This window comes from Oncorhynchus nerka, linkage group LG12 (genome assembly GCF_034236695.1).
Source record: "Oncorhynchus nerka isolate Pitt River linkage group LG12, Oner_Uvic_2.0, whole genome shotgun sequence".
Lineage (NCBI taxonomy): Eukaryota > Metazoa > Chordata > Actinopteri > Salmoniformes > Salmonidae > Oncorhynchus > Oncorhynchus nerka.
The window spans coordinates 87,223,755-87,243,086 of NC_088407.1; the positions used below are offsets into that span (position 1 = coordinate 87,223,755).

At 46.7% G+C, this 19,332-nt stretch overlaps 2 protein-coding genes across 7 annotated transcripts in view; both read left to right on the forward strand.

Moving 5' to 3' along the window:
- Positions 1 to 5,165, forward strand: part of LOC115115846 (phosphofurin acidic cluster sorting protein 2-like) — a 172,276-nt gene extending 167,111 nt beyond the window's left edge. For all 5 annotated transcript variants that reach the window (XM_065025913.1, XM_065025914.1, XM_065025915.1 and 2 more), the window contains 3 exons: positions 1,061 to 1,281; positions 1,637 to 1,750; positions 1,991 to 5,165. In XM_065025913.1, coding sequence (XP_064881985.1) covers positions 1,061 to 1,281; positions 1,637 to 1,750; positions 1,991 to 2,109 — 454 coding nt within the window. In that variant the 3' untranslated portion in view covers positions 2,110 to 5,165. The remainder of the gene's footprint in view (positions 1 to 1,060; positions 1,282 to 1,636; positions 1,751 to 1,990) is intronic.
- Positions 5,166 to 7,001: 1,836 nt separating this feature from the next.
- The window catches only part of LOC115124383 (DDB1- and CUL4-associated factor 5-like), a 46,596-nt gene continuing 34,265 nt past the window's right edge, over positions 7,002 to 19,332 (forward strand). Inside the window, exons 1-3 of one of the 2 annotated variants that reach the window (XM_065025918.1) lie at positions 7,004 to 7,095; positions 7,237 to 7,485; positions 10,354 to 10,500. In XM_065025918.1, coding sequence (XP_064881990.1) covers positions 7,278 to 7,485; positions 10,354 to 10,500 — 355 coding nt within the window. In that variant the 5' untranslated portion in view covers positions 7,004 to 7,095; positions 7,237 to 7,277. Of the gene's footprint in view, positions 7,486 to 10,353; positions 10,501 to 19,332 lie in introns of both variants that reach the window. The other variant, XM_065025919.1, reaches the window with a different exon arrangement.

Here is a 19,332-nt window from a genome sequence, read left to right on the forward strand (position 1 = left end):
GACACAACACCTGGTTCAGGTGTATAGGTACAGCTAACACACAGACACAACACCTGGTTCAGCTCATACAGGTACAGCTAACACACAGACACAACACCTGGTTCAGGTGTACAGGTACAGCTAACATACAGACACAACACCTGGTTCAGGTGTACAGGTACAGCTAACACACAGACACAACACCTGGTTCAGCTCATACAGGTACAGCTAACACACAGACACAACACCTGGTTCAGGTGTACAGGTACAGCTAACACACAGACACAACACCTGGTTCAGCTCATACAGGTACAGCTAACATACAGACACAACACCTGGTTCAGGTGTACAGGTACAGCTAACACACAGACACAACACCTGGTTCAGCTCATACAGGTACAGCTAACACACAGACACAACACCTGGTTCAGGTGTACAGGTACAGCTAACATACAGACACAACACCTGGTTCAGGTGTACAGGTACAGCTAACACACAGACACAACACCTGGTTCAGGTGTACAGGTACAGCTAACATACAGACACAACACCTGGTTCAGGTGTACAGGTACAGCTAACACACAGACACAACACCTGGTTCAGGTGTACAGGTACAGCTAACACACAGACACAACACCTGGTTCAGGTGTACAGGTACAGCTAACACACAGACACAACACCTGGTTCAGGTGTACAGGTACAGCTAACACACAGACACAACACCTGGTTCAGCTCATACAGGTACAGCTAACACACAGACACAACACCTGGTTCAGGTGTACAGGTACAGCTAACATACAGACACAACACCTGGTTCAGCTCATACAGGTACAGCTAACACACAGACACAACACCTGGTTCAGCTCATACAGGTACAGCTAACATACAGACACAACACCTGGTTCAGGTGTACAGGTACATCATCACGACTCCTTCTTGAGGAGTAGAGAAGATAACTGTCTGGGGGTTTAATAGACTGATTATGGCTTCCATATTGTTCATTTAGCTAACATTTGATTTTCTAACTTTTTCATCTCGTACTATTCTCTTCATGTCTCTCTTCCTCTGCTGGGTATTGTAGTTCTCCCCAGGGGGAGCTGATGGGACTACAGGTGGACTACTGGGTGGCTCCCTCCCCGGCTGACAGGAAGAGAGACGTGGAGAAAAGGGACTCGTCCTCCTCCAAGAACACTCTGAAGTGTACGTTCCGCTCGCTGCAGGTCAGCAGGCTCCCCCAGGCCGGGGCCCAACCACAACCCGCCATGTCCATGACTGTGGTCATGAAGGAGAAGAACAAGAAGGGTGAGGGCACATTTTAAAATGGTTATATTGTATCTTTATGAATGAGTCCTGTGGTTGACTCGTAAGCACTCTTTATGAAGTTCCGCTGCACTCACAGACGTTACTAGTGTCGGGTCTCTCTGTCACACTCCCTTTAATGAATGGACTCACTCCTGTATATATTATTATCCTGATAGTGAAGCTATTGGAAAGACCGAAATGTAAAGCCTAAATCCTAAAACTTGAGTTTAGGCCGAATTCCTAACTTTGCTAAAAAATTGTCCGTCGTCATCGTCGATTGTGATGATTGGCGTTTTCCTTTATGACATCATAAAGTTAGGAATCCTGACTCTTCAGTTCTCTCTCTCCTCCTCAGTAATATTCCTGCCAAAGAAGACTAAAGACAAGGATGTGGAGTCTAAGAGCCAGGTGATCGATGGCATCAGTCGACTGATCTGCACTGCCAAGCACCAGCAGACCATGCTGAGGGGTAAGACTCCTCATCTCTGGACACGAAGACAACCAACTCTCTTGTTACATTAGTGTGGGTTTACATCTGTCTGGCTGTAGACCATCTTGTCTTTAACAGATGCTTATCTGATCCAGGTATTACATCGATAATCATGAACTAGGTTTAGTATAACAATTTGTAAATTGTTAGGTATTTCATTGTGTGACTCGGGATTATTTCTAGATTATTTTTCATTTTTAATCTATTATTTTCTTCCAGTGCTGATTGACGGCGTGGAGTGGAACGACGTTAAGTTTTTCCAGTTGGCGGCACAGTGGTCGTCACACGTCAAACATTTCCCCATCGGGATCTTCGGACACAGTAAAGGGCCTTACTGACAAGCGGCGCGTTGCCATAGTAGCGGGCACCGTTACCATAGAGACTCATCTGGAACGGAGGACAGCGTCCCCTCCCTCATGTGCCAATAGCTTTTATAATAGCCAAACCCCCTCCCGCACATCTTAGACTGGTCCCAGATCTGTCTGTGCTCTTTCCAACTCCTATGGTCAATTGTCAAACCCAACGTTGGCACGGCAGCACAAACAGATCTGGGACCAGGCAACACACATCTGCCCACCCCACTGTCTTAATTTAAGCCCCAGATGTACCTATTGTTTATACTTCTGTGTTTGTTGTTGTGTTCATACTAAAAGTTACCAAGGCGTCGGCTGTCAGGAGATTTGTTTCTCACCAAGTTTTTTTTTTTATATCTGATTTTTTTTATACACAAAGCCGAGCGGAAACCTAATTAAATAAATCGTTTGGAAAAACTCCTCTATAACTAGCGATGCGTAACATTTCGCCCTCCCTCCCGCTCTTTGCTTTTTTTCTAATGTGGCAAAGATAGATTGTTTCAAACACTTTGCCAGGCACAATTTAACAAGATAACTTTGTGACCAAAAGGCCCTGAAACAATGGAAGATGGACAACACATAAAAGAGGAAGTGGTCTGGATCCTGGACTGAAACCATTCTAGAACACCTCGAGTCCTGGGGTGTATTCATTAGGAACCAAACAGAAGCAAACATAATGGGAAACAGGAAAGGAACCTACCTGAATTTGTCCAAAATAAAACTATTTCGTTGCTAAACGTTTTCCCGTTGCACTGCGGGTTTGCTACACTGTGCACTAATGAATACTCCCCTAAGGACAGTGACTCCTGTTGTTGTAGCGGGTCACTGAGACCCTTCTGCACTCATCGGAAGAAGACTGACATGTACAATAGACTTACTGTAGCCTGAAATACAGACCTGTTCTGTGCTATTATTCCACTCTTTTTTTCCCTTCTTTTTAAAACTCTGTGTCATATGTTTGGCAATGACAAGGAGTGGAATGATGGCACAAACAGACTGGTACCCAGGCTACAATGTGCTGCATATGTCCCGTACATCCAATCAAATATATGTAAACACAAATCATAATTGAGATGGAACTGACCCTGCACTAACTAATGGTTGGTGCATCTCTCTCTCTCTCTCACTTTCTTTTTCCATCTTCCCTTCTTTTGAAAGGGAGCCGTGGGTGTGCCACCAGCAGAGATAACATATCACCGGTCCCGTCCTCGTACCCTAAATCTCTTTATCTCACAGCAACCACACATCTTCTAGGCTGAATACTAGACAGACTGCAGCTCACTCATTACCTGCTACCAGAGCCCACGTGTGTCGCTAGAGAGTTTGGGAACTCATGACGTTTCTGCCGTTGGTGCGTTTTACATGACACGTCAACGTTCTATAGAAGCCATGTTAGCTCCTTCATTAAACGTTACACACGGAATATTTAAATCATGTAACTGAATGTGTAGGATTACAACAATATTCCACATTGTAAAAGCCCAGCTTCTCTAAACGCAGTACATTTGGACCTCTTGACTTTTTTTTGTGTTGTTGCTAGGTTACAGCCTTATTCCCTCAATTTCATGGCTTGTTTTTTTTGTGTTGTTGCTAGGTTACAGCCTTATTCCCTCAATTTCATGGCTTGTTTTTTTTGTGTTGTTGCTAGGTTACAGCCTTATTCCCTCAATTTCATGGCTTGTTTTTTTTGTGTTGTTGCTAGGTTATAGCCTTATTCCCTCAATTTCATGGCTTGTTTTTTTTGTGTTGTTGCTAGGTTACAGCCTTATTCCCTCAATTTCATGGCTTGTTTTTGTTGTTTTTTTTTGCTCTGACATGCCCTGTCAACTGTGGGACCTTATATAGACAGGTGTGTGCCTTTCCAAATCATGTCCAATTAATTGAATTTACCACAGGTGGACTCCAATCAAGTTGTAGAAAGATCATCTCAAGGATGATCAATGGAAATAGGATGCACCTGAGCTCAATTTCGAGTCTCATAGCAAAGGGTCTGAATACTTATTTACATAAGGTATCTGTTTTTACATTTTTATAAATTAGCAAACATTTATAAAAAAAAACTACATTTTTAAAACTATTCTCGCTTTGTCATTATGGGGTATTGTGTGTAGATGGATGAGGATTTTTATTGATTTAAGGCTGTGACGTAACAAAATGTGGAAAAAGTCAAAGGGTCTGAATACTTTCCGAAGGCACTGTATATGACTCTGTTTAGTTTGCTACTTACCTGCGCCTTATGATAATCTACTACTACTACTACTACTACTTAATGAAAGAAGATGGGGTGGGACTACGTGAACTTGTCCAATAAGAAACTTGTTTCGCAACCGTGTACCACTAATGAATACAGCACTGATGCCAACTAGCTGTAGCTCACAAAGGCACATAGACAGGCATTGTAATCTGTCATATTTCTGAGCTGAACAGACATTTAAAAAAAGAAAGTATGGCTAATTTAAATGCGTGCATTAAATCCATACAATACAACTGCACTACATTGTTGTGTAAGATCAGATCGTCCTTACTTTTGCTTGATCTCTCAGATTACACTCTGTAAAACACTGGTGCTATTTCAATTCTTATTTAAAAACACTTCTAAAAACAGCCAGGCGCCCTAATATTACAGAAGTTAGAGAAGCTTTAAACTGTAGCAACCAAATGACTCCTTATCTATTGAAGTATCATCAACCAATCATTATGTCTTAAAAAAAAAAAAAAAAAAAATGTTACTAAGTTATTACAATCCTTGGTGATATTTTGTCAAAACACTTTGAAATACATTATAGCCTACTGTTGTAGTAGCTATTTCATTGTGTGCCTAAAATGTAACCATTACCAAGATTATTTCTTCTTGACGTACAGAAGTATCCCCCGTTTTGATACATCGATGAAATAGTTACCCAGGCTTGGAAGTGTGGCTGTAATAAACTGAACTAAAGATCTTTTTAATAGGTTGATGCCAGGTATCCATTCTTGCCAAGTTGAGGTTCTCTGGCTACCCTCCCCCCCTACACAGTTATACCAAGGGGAGAATCTTTTTAATAGGTTGATGCCAGGTATCCATTCTTGCCAAGTTGAGGTTCTCTGGCTACCCTCCCCCCTACACAGTTATACCAAGGGGAGAATCTTTTTAATAGGTTGATGCCAGGTATCCATTCTTGCCAAGTTGAGGTTCTCTGGCTCCCCCCCCCCTACACAGTTATACCAAGGGGAGAAATGTATTACTCCAAATAGTCTATAACTCCTATGGTATACAGTGGCTACGTCCCAATTATCTCTCCTTCCTCCTGAAGCGTGCACTCATTCACTACTACCCACAAATCTAGAACCGTTGTATTGGTGGAGGCATGGGTCGTTAGAGGGAGTATTCATATGCCAGTCATTTCCTTTTCCAATTTATGAATGGAAGTGAACAAGTGCACATTTCTGGAGAAAGGAGATATTGGGATGCACACCGTGCTCCCCTCACAGTGGGGTAAATGATTTGCTTTGTGAAGCCTCAAAGGCTTCATGTTGAACTGGCAACGCTTGTATTTCTTTCTTTGGCAAAAAGTATTTTAAGTTGTGTTATAAATATGGTCCTGTTTATCTTGGGGAAAATGGATTGTAATGAATGGAAGGTTCCCTTATTAAAATGTTTTTTTTATTTAAAGACTACCACTGTAATCCCAATGTCGGGAATAAAAAAACTAGACTAAAATGTGTGCTTTTGATTTACTTATTTAAATGTGATATGAATCTTTAATGTTTTTTTTTTGTTGCTGCAAATTCAATTGACAGTAATGTTTCATTTATTATGGTAAGCCAACTTTCCCAAATGTGATATCATAAAAAAAAAAGTGCAGTGTATGGTTCAAGTGAGGAATTATATAGGCGTATTATTTGGGAGGCTAATTGTCTTGAATGGGTCAGCTGGCGTGTTACGACGTTCTGAGAGGCGGATCGAGGATTTTAAAGCGGGCAGAATCGCATTAGTAGAAACCAAGTTTGTTCTCAGGACAAGCCTGGTTGTAGCTATTGTAGATGTGTTCGAGTCGTCAGGGACAAATTTGACATTAACTACACATAAAATGTTCCTCTTTCTAAACCTGCTACGAAAATGTACTTCTGAGTAGCCACTAATGCGATATATTGACTATCGTAAAAGTTAATGAAAACAAATGTGCTTGTCTTCATTTAAGGTTAGGCTAGCCCGTATGTACTCTTCTTTCGGGATTTTGGTAATGAGGTCCTTTGTCTACATCCCTACAGTCAAATTAACACATGGATAACATTTGTATGCCTCTGCGTGCGATTTGAAGGAAGTTGACAAAGTCTATTGAGTATCTGACACTTCGTCATAGTGCTAACGCTAGTTAGCATTGGGTCACGGAAATACCTCTAACTTCCTCCATACTGGACAGGAAGTAGATACAGGTCCAAGGTCCTTATGTTATATTCAGATGTACACTGGCTCTGGCAGCCAAATACATTATCGAAACATTAATCGAGTCTCAATTGCGACACGGTTCTAGAAACAAAGTCCTTTACTGTCATATCACATCAAAATAATTTCACAAATAGTGTTTTAACCAGCTTTATCGCCGTTGCAGCCGACAGTATTTTTCAGTGACAACACGTTTCTTGGCGGCCTTCCGTTACTACACACAGGTGTTTGGGAGCATGCTAGATTGTACAGGTGTTCCCTTTGTAACATAATGAGACGGTGTGGGAACCCAAATAAAGGTGTGTCAATTGAACCTTTTTTTTTCCCCGATATGAACTATTTAAGATCCTACGCTTCGAAAAATGTTTAAGGTCACATTTTAAGAATATAAATGGTATAGGCGGGGTTTATGACTGTGGTAACTAGTGACGACCGAAGGGGAGCGGAACAGGAAGCTGAGCCGGAAGTGACTACACGGAAACGGCACTGCTGCTAACAACGACAACAACAGCATTACTCTCGGGGATATCTCCCTTCTCCTTAACGTAGGTTAGAGACAGACGGATTGCATATATGAACTTGGAAACATGTAACATTTTCGGGGTAAATGAAGGGCACAATATCGGTTAAAGTTAAAGTGCACAAGTTGGTGAGGAATTGCAAGATATCTTTCTGCTGTGTTTTAGCTAAGCAGGCTAACTAGCTAGCTAACGGCTCCAGGAAAAAAATGAAAGAGGTGAAGGGTTGCGGTATGCGGTCCTCTGTGGGCTTTCTGTCTCAGAGAAGGCTTTTCGGGAACCCGCTGATGAAGGAAGAATTTCAGAGACTCCGGTTGGCAGGATGCACAAGCCTTTACAAGAAAGATATGCTGGGACATTTCGGGTGTGTAAACGCCATAGAGTTTTCCAACAATGGAGGGGAATACCTTGTGTCCGGTAAGTTGGTGAATTGACCATCACTAGTTATGGAAGTTGCTATCCGAGCAGCTAGTGTGTTGACAGATTCATAGCTGACTAGCTAGCACGTCAGATATCAAGCTTAGTTGGTTAGGACGGCGAATATGCACATTTTGCTCCCTGTTCATCTATTGTCAACATGCCAATTGGTAAATTATGACCAGGAAAAAAGACTGGCATGTACAAATAAAATCTAACGTTAGCTAGGCTAGCATGTTATCCAGCTGACAAGCTAACGTTACCACAACATTACCAAGTATGTGTATCTGTGACATGACTGTAGCAGCTAGCTAGCTACACTACTACGTTCCTGCTCCTTCCTTTGATATAGGGTTGATTTTCATAACTGGCAATTGACCCCCCCAAAAAAAAATCTGTATCTATATATTTGAAATCAGGTTATATCAAATGTTATTTGTCACATACACATGGTTAGCAGATGTTAATGCGAGTGTAGTGAAATGCTTGTGCTTCTAGTCCCGACCATGCAGTAATATCTAACAAGTAATTTAACCTAACAATTTCACAACTACCTCATACACACAAGTGTAAAGGAATGAATAAGAATATGTATATAAAAAAATATGAATGATCGATGGCCGAACAGCATAGGCAAGATGCAGTAGATGGTATAGAGTCAAGTATACACATGTGTGGATTTAAGCATTAAAAGTGACTTTAAAAATAATAATTTCTCCAAGGACTTCACAGGTAATATTGGTGATTTGGATGGTAGAACTACACGGTAATGTAAAAGTTGGATTCTTTTGTGATCCAATAAGTAATGTGGTCTAAATCATAATTTGGTTTTAATCCAGAGAGGTTATACAAAGTATCTTGATCCTCTAGGAGGCTGTGGAGAGATCCAGATTGTGTATTTAGAAGAACATGAATATCCACCAATAAAATGGTCTGACGGTGAAGTGGACATACTCGCTATTCATATCCCGAAATACATTTTTAAATAGAAAGTTAACCAAATTAGCTAAGATCTTCATACCCTATTTGTGGACAAATCACCCTGATTTGAATTATTTAGTCATGTCCCAGTTTACCTATGCCTACACTTAACTTGTTTTTTAAAGTTATATAACAAAATTATAGACAAAATTAAACAGGCCTATTTGTACTGAAGCAAAATATAGACGCAACGCGTAAAGTGTTGGTCCCATGTTTCATGGGCTGAAATAAAAGATCCCTGAAATTTTGTGCACAAATTTGTTTTACATTCCGGCCTCCCGGGTGGCGCAGTGGTTAAGGGCTGTGCCACCAGAGACTCTGGGTTCGCGCCCAGGCTCTGTCGTAACCGGCCGCGACCGGGAGGTCCGTGGGGCGACGCACAATTGGTCTAGCGTCGTCCGGGTTAGAGAGGGGTTGGCCGGTAGGGATATCCTTGTCTCATCGCGCACCCGCGACTCCTGTGGCGGGCGCAGGGCGCGCTAACCAAGGTTGCCAGGTGCACGGTGTTTCCTCCGACACATCGGAGCGGCTGGCTTCCGGGTTGGATGCGCGCTGTGTTAAGAGGGGACGCATGACTTTCAACCTTCGTCTCTCCCGAGCCCATACAGGAGTTGTAGCGATGAGACAAGATAGTAGCTACTAAACAATTGGATACCATGAAATGGGGTAAAAATACAACAATTGTTTTACATTCCTGTTAGTGAGCATTTCTCCTATGTCAAAAAAATCCATCCACCTGACAGGTGTTGCGTACCAAGAAGCTGATTAAACAGCATGATCATTACAAAGTGCTGGGGACAATAAAAGGCCAATTTAAAACGTGCAGATTTGTCACATAACACAATGCGACAGAAGTTGAGGGCAATTGGCATGCCGACTGTAGAAATGTCCACCAGAGCTGTTGCCAGATAATTTATTGTTCATTTCTCTACAATAAGACGCCTCCAACGACGTTTCAGAGAATTAGGCAGTACATCCAACCGGCTTCACAACCCAGACCATGTGTAACCACGCAAGCCCAGGACCTCCACATCCAGGTTTATTCATCTGCAGGATCGTCTGAGGACGGAGAGCGTGGGGTGCTGAGGATTATTTCCGTCTGTAAAAAAGCCCTTTTTGTGGGGGAAAAACTAATTCTGACCTGGCTTCTAAGTGGGTGGGCCTATGCCCTCCTAGACCCACCCATGGCTCCGCCCCTGCCCAGTTGTGAAATCCATAGATTAGGGCCTATAAATCGACTGATTTCTGTAACTCTGTCAAATCTTTGAAATAGTTGCATGTTGTGTTTTATAGATTTGTTCAGTGTGTATATACACTGCATTTGGAAAGTATTCAGACCCCTTGACTTTTTCCACATTTTATTACATTACAGCCTTATTCTAAAATTGATTAAATAAATGGTTTTCCTTATCAATCTACACACAACGCAAAAACAGGTTTTTAGAAATGTTTTGCAAATTTGATAAGAAATTAAAAACGGATACCTTATTTACATAAGTATTCAGACCCTTCGTGAAGGTCAGTCAATTTGAAAAATGTCAAGAACTTTGAAAGTTAAAGTGCAGTTGCAAAAACCATCAAGCGTTATGATGAAACTGGCTCTCGTGAGGAACACCACAGGAATGGAATACCCAGAGTTGCCTCTGCTTCAGAGGATAAGTTAATTAGTTACCAGCTTCAGAAATCGGGCAAATAACTGAACCTCCAGATTGGAGCCCAAATAAATGATTCACAGAGTTCAAGTAACAGACACATCTCAACGTCAACTGTTCAGAGTCGAGTGTGTTTCTCTACTGGTGGGCCTTGCAAGAGTAATAACCCCAGACCAAACCACGAGTTTGTTTTGACTGGTTTTGTGTACTGTGGATGTGTCTTCCCTATCTACAGGAGGGGACGACCGCAGAGTGCTGTTGTGGGATATGGAGAGAGTCCTCCATGCTCGCTCGGCCAAGCCTCTCATACTGAAGGGAGAACACCTCTCCAACATCTTCTGCCTGGCCTTCGACAGCACCAACAAGAGGGTGTTCTCTGGGGGTGAGACAAAATACAATTGTCCGTTTTGTTTTAGTTCTGAGCACGGGATGGTCGGAGTAAGTCCAAATCAAAGTATGCGAAACGGACCACGTGGGGCACAACGCAACATTTCTTGAAATCAATGGCGGTCATTATTTGAGCTGGAGAGAGAATAAACTCTGGTTGCCCATTCGCATCTCCATATTTGGCCTGATTGAAATATTTTAGCTTGCTAAGTTAATAAACACGTTTACCTGCCTACAATGCCAACTGTAGTGTGCGTAGATCGCAAGTCAATAGGGCTAACTGGCTAGCTACTACTGTTAGCTATCTAGATAGCCACGTATAATTGGTAGCTAACAACTACCAACGAAGAATTAACATCAACCTAGCATAACATTCATTTTAGGTCATTTTTTTTCCCTGTTAAACTACTTGGCTAACTTAGATTATTATGATTCACATATAGATGGCTGATATTTCTGAAGTAAAACCATCGCTTTGTGTATATCTTGTTTTGTCTCTGTTTTTTGTCCTGACTGGAGGAAGGTTCAGTGAATGGTGCTGCTCGGCCTGAGGTAATACTGTAGGGGGAGGTAATACTGTAGGGGGAGGTAATACTGTAGGGGGAGGTAATACTGTAGGGGGGGGGAGGTAATACAGTAGGGGGAGGTAATTCTGTAGGGGGGGGAGGTAATACTGTAGGGGGGGAGGTAATACTGTAGGGGAGGGAGGTAATACAGTAGGGGAGGGAGGTAATACAGTAGGGGGAGGTGAGGTAATACAGTAGGGGAGGGAGGTAATACAGTAGGGGAGTGGGAGGTAATACAGTAGGGGAGTGGGAGGTAATACAGTAGGGGGGAGTGTGAGGTAATACAGTAGGGAGGAGTGTGAGGTAATACAGTAGGGGAGTGTCAGCTAATAGGTAATACAGTAGGGGAGTGTGAGGTAATACAGTAGGGGAGTGTGAGGTAATACAGTAGGGGGAGTGTGAGGTAATACAGTAGGGGAGTGTGAGGTAATACAGTAGGGGAGTGTGAGGTAATACAGTAGGGGGAGTGTGAGGTAATACAGTAGGGGAGTGTGAGGTAATACAGTAGGGAGTGTGAGGTAATACAGTAGAGTGGAGGTACAGTAGGGGGAGTGAGGTAATACAGTAGGGGGAGTGTGAGGTAATACAGTAGGGGGAGTGTGAGGTAATACAGTAGGGGGAGTGTGAGGTAATACAGTAGGGGTGTGAGGTAATACAGTGTGGAGGTAATACAGTAGGGGAGTGTGAGGTAATACAGTAGGGGAGTGTGAGGTAATACAGTAGGGGGAGTGTGAGGTAATACAGTAGGGGGAGTGCTGCTCAGCCTGAGGTAATACAGTAGGGGGAGTGCTGCTCAGCCTGAGGTAATACAGTAGGGGGAGTGCTGCTCAGCCTGAGGTAATACAGTAGGGGAGTGCTGCTCAGCCTGAGGTAAGTAGGGGAGTGCTGCTCAGCCTGAGGGGGGAGTGCTGCTCAGCCTGAGGTAATACAGTAGGGGGAGTGCTGCTCAGCCTGAGGTAATACAGCCTAGGGGGGGAGTGCTGCTCAGCCTGAGGTAATACAGTAGGGGAGTGCTGCTCAGCCTGAGGTAATACAGTAGGGGAGTGCTGCTCAGCCTGAGGTAATACAGTAGGGGGAGTGCTGCTCAGCCTGAGGTAATACAGTAGGGGAGTGCTGCTCAGCCTGAGGTAATACAGTAGGGAGTGCTGTAGGAGGCATACAGTAGGGGAGTGCTGCTCAGCCTGAGGTAATACAGTAGGGGGAGTGCTGCTCAGCCTGAGGTAATACAGTAGGGGGAGTGCTGCTCAGCCTGAGGTAATACAGTAGGGGGAGTGCTGCTCAGCCTGAGGTAATACAGTAGGGGGAGTGCTGCTCAGCCTGAGGTAATACAGTAGGGGGAGTGCTGCTCAGCCTGAGGTAATACAGTAGGGGAGTGCTGGGAGGTAATACAGTAGGGGGGAGTGCTGCTCAGCCTGAGGTAATACAGTAGGGGAGGTAATACAGTAGGGGGAGTGGGAGGTAATACAGTAGGGGAGTGGGAGGTAATACTGTAGGGGAGTGCTGCTCAGCCTGAGGTAATACAGTAGGGGGAGCGTGAGGTAATACAGTAGGGGGAGCGTGAGGTAATACAGTAGGGGAGTGGGAGGTAATACTGTAGGGGAGTGCTGCTCAGCCTGAGGTAATACAGTAGGGGAGTGGGAGGTAATACAGTAGGTGGAGTGCTGCTCAGCCTGAGGTAATACAGTAGGGGGAAGTGGGAGGTAATACAGTAGGGGAGTGTGAGTGTAATACTAGGGGGAGTGTGAGGTAATACAGTAGGGGAGTGTGAGGTAACACAGTAGGGGGAGTGTGAGGTAATACAGTAGGGGAGTGGGAGGTAATACAGTAGGGGGAGTGCTGCTCAGCCTGAGGTAATACAGTAGGGGAGTGTGAGGTAATACAGTAGGAGGGAGGGGGAGTGCTGCTCAGCCTGAGGTAATACAGTAGGGGGAGTTGCTCAGCCTGAGGTAATACAGTAGGGGAGTGCTGCTCAGCGTGAGGAATACAGTAGGGGGAGTGCTGCTCAGCGTGAGGTAATACAGCAGGGGAGTGTGAGGTAATACAGTAGGGGGAGTGCTGCTCAGCGTGAGGTAATACAGTAGGGGGAGTGCTGCTCAGCGGGAGGTAATACAGTAGGGGAGTGGGAGGTAATACAGTAGGGGAGTGGGAGGTAATACAGTAGGGGGTGGGAGGTAATACAGTAGGGGAGTGGGAGGTAATACAGTAGGGGGAGTGGGAGGTAATACAGGTGGAGTGGGAGGTAATACAGTAGGGGAGTGCTGCTCAGCCTGAGGTAATACAGTAGGGGGAGTGCTGCTCAGCGTGAGGTAATACAGTAGGGGGAGTGCTGCTCAGCGTGAGGTAATACAGTAGGGGAGTGCTGCTCAGGCGTGAGGTAATACAGTAGGGGGAGTGTGAGGTAATACAGTAGGGGAGTGTGAGGTAATACAGCAGGGAGGAGGTAATACAGTAGGGGAGGAGGTAACACAGTAGGGAGTGGAGGTAATACAGTAGGGGAGTGGGAGGTAATACAGTAGGGGGAGTGGAGGTAATACAGTAGGGGAGGGAGGTGGGAGAGGTAATACAGTAGGGGGAGTGTGAGGTAATACAGTAGGGGGAGTGGGAGGTAATACAGTAGGGGAGTGGGAGGTAATACAGTAGGGGGAGTGCTGCTCAGCCTGAGGTAATACAGTAGGGGAGTGCTGCTCAGCGTGAGGTAATACAGTAGGGGAGTGCTGCTCAGCGTGAGGTAATACAGTAGGGGAGTGGTGAGGTAATACAGCGTGAGGTAATACAGTAGGGGGAGTGCTGCTCAGCGTGAGGTAATACAGTAGGGGGTGTGTAATACAGTAGGGGAGTGTGAGGTAATACAGTAGGGGAGTGTGAGGTAATACAGTAGGGAGTGTGAGGTAATACAGTAGGGGGTAATACAGTAGGGGGAGTGGAGGTAATACAGTAGGGGAGGGAGGGTAATGTAGGGGGGGAGGTAATACAGGGGGAGGAGGTACAGTAGGGGGAGTGGGAGGCAATACAGTAGGGGGAGTGTGAGGTACAGTAGGGGAGTGTGAGGTGCTGCTCAGCCTGAGGTAATACAGTAGGGGAGTGCTGCTCAGCCTGAGGTAATACAGTAGGGAGTGCTGCTCAGCCTGAGGTAATACAGTAGGGGGAGTGCTGCTCAGCCTGAGGTAATACAGTAGGGGAGTGCTGCTCAGCCTGAGGTAATACAGTAGGGGAGTGCTGCTCAGCCTGAGGTAATACAGTAGGGGAGTGCTGCTCAGCCTGAGGTAATACAGTAGGGGGAGTGCTGCTCAGCCTGAGGTAATACAGTAGGGGAGTGCTGCTCAGCCTGAGGTAATACAGTAGGGGGGAGCTCAGCCTGAGGTAACACTGCTCAGCCTGAGGTAATACAGTAGGGGGGAGTGCTGCTCAGCCTGAGGTAATACAGTAGGGGAGTGCTGCTCAGCCTGAGGTAATACAGTAGGGGGAGTGCTGCTCAGCCTGAGGTAATACAGTAGGGGGAGTGCTGCTCAGCCTGAGGTAATACAGTAGGGGGAGGCTGAGGAGGTAATACAGTAGGGGAGTGGGAGGTAATACAGTAGGGGGAGTGGGAGGTAATACAGTAGGGGAGTGCTGCTCAGCCTGAGGTAATACAGTAGGGGGAGTGCTGCTCAGCCTGAGGTAATACAGTAGGGGGAGTGCTGTCAGGAGGTAATACAGTAGGGGAGGAGGGAGGGGGTGGGAGGTAATACAGTAGGGGGAGTGGGAGGTAATACAGTAGGGGAGTGCTGCTCAGCCTGAGGTAATACAGTAGGGGAGTGAGGGAGGGGAGTAATACAGTAGGGGAGTGGGAGGTAATACTGTAGGGGGAGTGCTGCTCAGCCTGAGGTAATACAGTAGGGGGAGTGGGAGGTAATACAGTAGGTGGAGTGCTGCTCAGCCTGAGGTAATACAGTAGGGGAAGTGGGAGGTAATACAGTAGGGGGAGTGGGAGGTAATACAGTAGGGGGAGTGCTGCTCAGCGTGAGGTAATACAGTAGGGGAGTGTGAGGTAATACAGTAGGGGAGTGTGAGGTAATACAGTAGGGGGAGTGTGAGGTAATACAGTAGGGGGAGTGTTGGAGGTGAGGTAATACAGTAGGGGAGTGCTGAGGCTCAGCCTGGGAGGTAATACAGTAGGGGAGTGCTGCTCAGCCTGAGGTAATACAGTAGGGGAGTGCTGCTCAGCCTGAGGTAATACAGTAGGGGAGTGCTGCTCAGCGTGAGGTAATACAGTAGGGGGAGTGCTGCTCAGCGTGAGGTAATACAGTAGGGGGAGTGCTGCTCAGCGTGAGGTAATACAGTAGGGGAGTGCTGCTCAGCGGAGGTAATACAGTAGGGGGAGTGCTGCTCGGGAGGTAATACAGTAGGGGGAGTGGGAGGTAATACAGTAGGGGAGAGGAGGTAATACAGTAGGGGGAGTGGGAGGTAATACAGTAGGGGAGTGGGAGGTAATACAGTAGGTGGAGTGCTGCTCAGCCTGAGGTAATACAGTAGGGGAGTGCTGCTCAGCGTGAGGTAATACAGTAGGGGAGTGCTGCTCAGCGTGAGGTAATACAGTAGGGGAGTGCTGCTCAGCGTGAGGTAATACAGTAGGGGGAGTGTGAGGTAATACAGTAGGGGAGTGTGAGGTAATACAGTAGGGGAGTGTGAGGTAATACAGTAGGGGGTGTGAGGTAATACAGTAGGGGGAGTGTGAGGTAATACAGTAGGGGGAGGAGGTAATACAGTAGGGGGTGGGGGAGTGGAGTGTGAGGGTAATACAGTAGGGGGGGAGCGTGAGGTAATACAGTAGGGGGAGTGCTGCTCAGCGTGGGAGGTAATACAGTAGGGGAGTGCTGCTCAGCCTGAGGTAATACAGTAGGGGGAGTGCTGCTCAGCCTGAGGTAATACAGTAGGGGAGTGCTGCTCAGCCTGAGGTAATACAGTAGGGGAGTGCTGCTCAGCCTGAGGTAATACAGTAGGGGGAGTGCTGCTCAGCCTGAGGTAATACAGTAGGGGAGTGCTGCTCAGCCTGAGGTAATACAGTAGGGGGAGTGCTGCTCAGCCTGAGGTAATACAGTAGGGGAGTGCTGCTCAGCCTGAGGTAATACAGTAGGGGAGTGCTGCTCAGCCTGAGGTAATACAGTAGGGGGAGTGCTGCTCAGCCTGAGGAATACAGACAGGGAGTCAGGAGGTAATACAGTAGGGGGGGCTGCTCAGCCTGAGGTAATACAGTAGGGGAGTGGGCTGCTCAGCCTGGGAGGTAATACAGTAGGGGGAGTGGGAGGTAATACAGTAGGGGGAGTGGGAGGTAATACAGTAGGGGGAGTGGGAGGTAATACAGTAGGGGAGTGGGAGGTAATACAGTAGGTGGAGTGCTGCTCAGCCTGAGGTAATACAGTAGGGATACAGTAGGTGGAGTGCTGCTCAGGAGGTAATTTAGGGGGAGTGGGAGGTAATACAGTAGGGGAGTGCTGCTCAGCGTGAGGTAATCACAGTAGGGGGAGTGGGAGGTTACAGTAGGGGAGTGTGAGGTAATACAGTAGGGGGTGGGAGGTAATACAGTAGGGGGAGTGCTGCTCAGCCTGAGGTAATTACAGTAGGGGAGTGCTGCTCAGCCTGAGGTAATACAGTAGGGGGAGTGCTGCTCAGCGTGAGGTAATACAGTAGGGGGAGTGCTGCTCAGCGGAGGTAATACAGTAGGGGGAGTGCTGCTCAGCGTGAGGTAATACAGTAGGGGAGTGCTGCTCAGCGTGAGGTAATACAGTAGGGGAGTGCTGCTCAGCGGGAGGTAATACAGTAGGGAGTTGCTAGGGGGAGGGAGGTAATACAGTAGGGGGAGTGGGAGGTAATACAGTAGGGGGAGTGGGAGGTAATACAGTAGGGGAGTGGGAGGTAATACAGTAGGGGAGTGCTGCTCAGGTGAGAATACAGTAGGGGGAGTGCTGCTCAGCGGAGGTAATACAGAAGTGCTGCTCAGGGGGGGAGTGCTGCTCAGCGTGAGGTAATACAGTAGGGGAGTGCTGCTCAGCGTGAGGTAATACAGTAGGGGAGTGCTGCTCAGCGTGAGGTAATACAGTAGGGGAGTGCTGCTCAGCGTGAGGTAAACAGTAGGGGAGTGCTGCTCAGCGTGAGGTAATGTCAGTAGGGGAGTGCTGCTCAGCCTGAGGTAATACAGTAGGGGGAGTGCTGCTCAGCCTGAGGTAATACAGTAGGGGGAGTGCTGCTCAGCGTGAGGTAATACAGTAGGGGGGAGTGCTGCTCAGCGTGAGGTAATACAGTAGGGGGGAGTGCTGCTCAGCGTGAGGTAATACATTAGAATGATTCTCTAATGTCATGTTTTATGCGTTCTCCACACACTAATCCTCACAGGAAACGTACTCAAGAGAATGCACTGGGAGCATGAGTGTGGAACACAATACTATGCATCTTGATGAACAACCACAGTAGGAGTTCAGACAGAGTTTAGATCATGGTCTGACAGGCTTTGGGTGGTGACTACTGGTTAATCGACCACTATGGGAGTTATGGTGGTTCACTTCATATTAGTTTGTAGAGGGCTCGAGTTAGCTGACATCAGCTGTTTATATAAATCGATATGTTGTTTTTCAGAAATCACACCATTACTTTATAAGGACTGGTAGGTAGCAGCATACAGTACATAACCCATTCATAATCATTTGTCGGCGCTCTGTACGTGTCAACAACCTCAATTTATTAGGTACGACCATCTAGTACAGGGTCTGGACTCCCACCCCCCTTTTCATCCAGAACAGCCTAAATTCTTCGGGGCATTCTACACGGTGTTGGAATCATTCCACAGGCATGTTGGTCCGTGCAGACGCGATGGCATCACACAGTTTCTGCAGATTGATCGGTGGTACGTTTTTATGCGGTGAACAGCCCCCTTTCCATCTCATCCCAAATATGCTCTATTTGACATGTGTCAGAGCGCCGTGTCTCTGCAGGTTTTCACTCCTCCCTTGTACCTGATTGATGAGTTAAGGTCACTGTAAGGAACTCGCAACACCTGGTTGTCTAGGTCTTAATTGGTAAAAACAAAAACCTGCAGACACCAGGCCCTCCATGGAATGAGTTTAACACCTATACTCTACTGGGCTGTGGTCTAGGGACTGAACAGGAGACTCAAGTCAATTAAACTCGCTGTCTTGTTCCAGGCAATGTTTTTCCACTCCTCAATTGTCCAGTGTTGGTGATCACTTGCCTACTGCAGCCGCTTCTCATTGTTTTTAGCTGATAGGAGTCGGTCTGCTGCTATAGCCCGGTGTTGGTCGTTCTGCTGCTATAGCCCGGTGTTGGTCGTTCTGCTGCTATAGCCAGGTGTTGGCCGTCTGCTGCTATAGCCCGGTGTTGGCTGTCTGCTGCTATAGCCAGGTGTTGGCCGGTCTGCTGCTATAGCCAGGTGTTGGTCTGTCTGCTGCTATAGCCAGGTGTTGGTCTGTCTGCTGCTATAGCCAGGTGTTGGTCTGTTTGCTGCTATAGCCAGGTGTTGGTCTGTCTGCTGCTATAGCCAGGTGTTGGTCGGTCTGCTGCTATAGCCCGGTGTTGGTCTGTCTGCTGCTATAGCCCGGTGTTGGTCGTCTGCTGCTATAGCCCGGTGTTGGTCGTCTGCTGCTATAGCCAGGTGTTGGTCTGTTTGCTGCTATAGCCAGGTGTTGGCCGTCTGCTGCTATAGCCCGGTGTTGGCTCTCTGCTGCTATAGCCAGGTGTTGGTCTGTCTGCTGCTATAGCCAGGTGTTGGTCTGTCTGCTGCTATAGCCAGGTGTTGGTCTGTCTGCTGCTATAGCCCGGTGTTGGTCTGCTGTAGCCCGGTGTTGGTGCTGCTGTAGCCAGGTGTTGGTCTGTCTGCTGCTATAGCCAGGTGTTGGTCTGTCTGCTGCTATAGCCCGGTGTTGGTCGGTCTGCTGCTGTAGCCAGGTGTTGGTCTGTTTGCTGCTATAGCCAGGTGTTGGTCTGTCTGCTGCTATAGCCAGGTGTTGGTCTGTCTGCTGCTATAGCCAGGTGTTGGTCTGTTTGCTGCTATAGCCAGGTGTTGGTCGGTCTGCTGCTATAGCCAGGTGTTGGTCTGTCTGCTGCTATAGCCCGGTGTTGGTCGTCTGCTGCTATAGCCCGGTGTTGGTCGTCTGCTGCTATAGCCAGGTGTTGGTCTGTTTGCTGCTATAGCCCGGTGTTGGTCTGTTTGCTGCTATAGCCAGGTGTTGGCCGTCTGCTGCTATAGCCCGGTGTTGGCTCTCTGCTGCTAT